The following is a 3047-nucleotide window of genomic DNA, read 5'->3' on the forward strand; positions in this document are numbered from 1 at the left end:
GGCCAAATTTTGCAAAAATTGAAAAAGAGAGCATTCTACATTTTTATTACATTTTCTGATACATACATGTATATATGTACATGTACTTATTATGTAGAAAGTTTAAGTTGATTCTGATGAAAATTGTTTTTTACTAATTTTTAAAGTTGCTCCAAAATCGGGCCAACGACCCAAGGCTATATATAGCCTTTGCTCACAGGCCAAATTTCATCAAAAATGGCTAGGAGAAAATTTTTTATTTTTATAATTTTTTCTAATACATACATGTGTGTATACATGTCCTTATGCTGTGTATCAGCTTTGAGTTGATTCCGATCAAATTTGGATTTTTTATGAATTTTTAAAGTTGCTCCAAAATCCAGCCAACAACCCAAGGCTATAGCCTTTGGTCACTGGCCAAATTTCATCAAAAATGGCTAGGAGAGAATTCTTTATTTTTATAATTTTTTGTTCTGTACCAACTTGGAGTTGTTTCCAATCAAATTTGGATTTTTTTTGAATTTTTAAAATTGCTCTAAATGCCATGTACACTTACATGTACATGTACAGTGTACATGTATCAGTAGGAGCTTTTAACCAATAGCCCATTGCTGTGGTCTATTGTACATGTACATGCATTAGATTCCCTCTTTGTCTCCCTAACTTTTAATCTTCATTTTCCTTCTCTCCTCCTCCTTAGGATGTCATCATTAAAACACTAATATCAGCTCATCCAGTTGTCTGCCACAACTATTGGTCCTCATTCCCTAATCACACGAGGGGCAGCGCCTGCTTTGAGATACTCGGCTTTGACATTCTCCTAGACCGGAAACTCAAGCCCTGGCTGATGGAAGTGAACAGGTCCCCCAGTTTCCACACTGACTCCCCACTGGATAAGGAAGTGAAGGAGGCTTTGATATATGATACACTGGATCTCATTGACCTCTTTGCTAATGATAGGAAGAGATGTCTGGAGGAGGAGAAACAGAGAGCAAGGGATAGGCTGTTACAGAAGGCAAGATCTAAGGACTCAAGGTACTGGATAGAGAAATGAAGGAGAGAGAGAGAGAGGGAGTTAGAGTGAGAAAAAATGTAGTTAGTAGTGCATATAAATTGTATATAGTGCATAATCATAGGCAAAGGGCATGGTTAGATTTAATTAGGTATGAATGTACATGTAGTACTGTATAGATCCAAAATTTGTCAAATTTCTTAATAATTTTTGCCTGACAAAAATTTTTAACCGACAAAATTACAAGTGGTTAGTATACGGGTTTAGATTAATTATGAAAAAAAATTTATTGACAAAAATTAATTTTAACAAGAATTATAAAATTTTGACAAAATTTTTGATTAACAAAAATTTTGAGGTACATGTACATGTACATGTATACAGTATACGGTATACATGTACAATGTACCTTTGAAGGAAGGTGATTAAGTTATCCCAAATTTTTACTAAATTTACCCTCAAAAATTAATCTACTTTTTATCTTTCTTGCTCTTCCCTCCTCTAGCCAAGAGAGAGACATTAGACTGAAATATGAAGCTCAGTTTGAAAAATATGAAGAGACTCACTGTGGAGGCTATAGGAGGATATACCCACGAGATGGGAACGAGGAGAAATATCAGAAATACTTTAACCAGAACACCTCACTCTGTACCCAGACCACAGCCTCTAGAGCAAGAGCTGATCTAGCTAGACAACTGAGAGAACAAGTGGAAGCAAAACAGAAAGAACTGGAGAGGTAGGGGCAATAGCTAAGCCTAGTTCAGAATATGATCTTTGGCTGCTACATGTACTAATAATTAATACACAGTGGAGTGAGAGTAGGGTATACATACATGTATTATACCACAGTACACACTGTAGACAACTGTAAAAGTGGGATATTTTAAGGTGACTTTAATTGTACAAAAAAAAGAAAAAAGTAGAAGTAAAAACCTGTTAATTTTTTGTTAGTTATATTATTTGTAGTAACTCGCATGTAAGCCGTAAAATTAAAGACACGTAAAAAATTAAATGATAAAAGCAGTAAAATATTCCACTTCTACAGTAATAATTATGCATGTACATGTACATGTACAGTATGTGGAGTGACATTGCTGTATAGTGGCTTAGTGGCTAATAGCCTTTTACCATACATTTTATTTGAATGTAAAGCACAGTATATTTAAAACATGCTTTAAAACCACAGACTATAAGTGATTATAATAAATTAAAAATACACTTAGACTGCTAATAATCATATTCTGAACAAGCTATGCCTCCATGCTTGTATGAAATGTAATAAGATGATCCCATTGTCTAGTGAATACTGTAGTAGCATTAAACTCAGACCAATACATGAGCCAGGAGTAGGTGTGATAGTGAGAGAGACAGTGTTTTATGGCATCAAGTACCGTACACGCTCACCACACACCAACCCAGGGATAGACATTGGGTAATACATGCATATCATGTAGAGACTAATGTATAGAATAACTTATACATGTACATGTACAATATTACATGCGTACATGTACATGTACATGTATAATGCACATTGTGTACATGTACATGTGTACATTAATTGATGATTTTTCTCTCCCATTGTTTTATACACTTCTTCTCTTCTTCCCTCTTCTCTCTCCCACTCTCTCTCTCTCACACACACACACACGCACACAAGGTTCACTAAACCAAGACAATTTTCAAAATCAGATAATAATGGGTCTGAGAGTCCCCCAGGGGAAAGGAGGAGTTTCAGCAACAAGAGGTCCCCATTTGTCATGTCGGCAGGCACTGGAGGGAGACGGAGATCCTTTAGTTTCAAAGTAGAAGAACAAAGAAGAAATGAAGCAGAAGGATTCTCAACCAGCAAAGTGAGTATACTGGTGTTTTTGTTTTAAGTAATTAAAAAGGAATAAAGATTATTGCTCTACTGTAGTTTAACAGCATGCTTGATCAGCATCTGGAGCAACTTTAGAAATTTGTAAAAAATCTAAATTTGATTGGAATTGACTCAAACTTTTTATACAGCATACATACATGTACATGTACATGTACATGTAAGTACATGTACATG

General features: G+C 35.1%; 1 protein-coding gene across 1 annotated transcript; it reads left to right on the plus strand.

Moving 5' to 3' along the window:
* The first annotated feature begins 668 nt into the window (after positions 1-668).
* On the plus strand, positions 669-2871 carry LOC109586081 (tubulin polyglutamylase ttll6-like). Its single transcript, XM_020002255.1, has 3 exons — positions 669-1014; positions 1497-1727; positions 2652-2871. The coding sequence occupies exons 1-3, from the start codon at positions 827-829 to the stop codon at positions 2869-2871; spliced, it is 639 nt and encodes a 212-aa protein (XP_019857814.1). The 5' UTR covers positions 669-826.
* The last annotated feature ends 176 nt before the right edge of the window (positions 2872-3047 follow it).

This window comes from Amphimedon queenslandica, unplaced genomic scaffold (genome assembly GCF_000090795.2).
Source record: "Amphimedon queenslandica unplaced genomic scaffold, v1.1 AMPQUscaffold_12952, whole genome shotgun sequence".
Taxonomy (NCBI): Eukaryota; Metazoa; Porifera; class Demospongiae; order Haplosclerida; family Niphatidae; genus Amphimedon; species Amphimedon queenslandica.

What these genes read in the sequence shown, in the direction of transcription:
- LOC109586081 (XM_020002255.1), top strand. Translation starts at nt 827, where the DNA reads ATGGAAGTGAACAGGTCCCCCAGTTTCCACACTGACTCCCCACTGGAT. An exon ending in GCAAGATCTAAGGACTCAAG is followed by an intron (nt 1,015 to 1,496) that starts GTACTGGATAGA and finishes TCCCTCCTCTAG; the next exon opens with CCAAGAGAGAGACATTAGAC. An exon ending in AAACAGAAAGAACTGGAGAG is followed by an intron (nt 1,728 to 2,651) that starts GTAGGGGCAATA and finishes CACGCACACAAG; the next exon opens with GTTCACTAAACCAAGACAAT.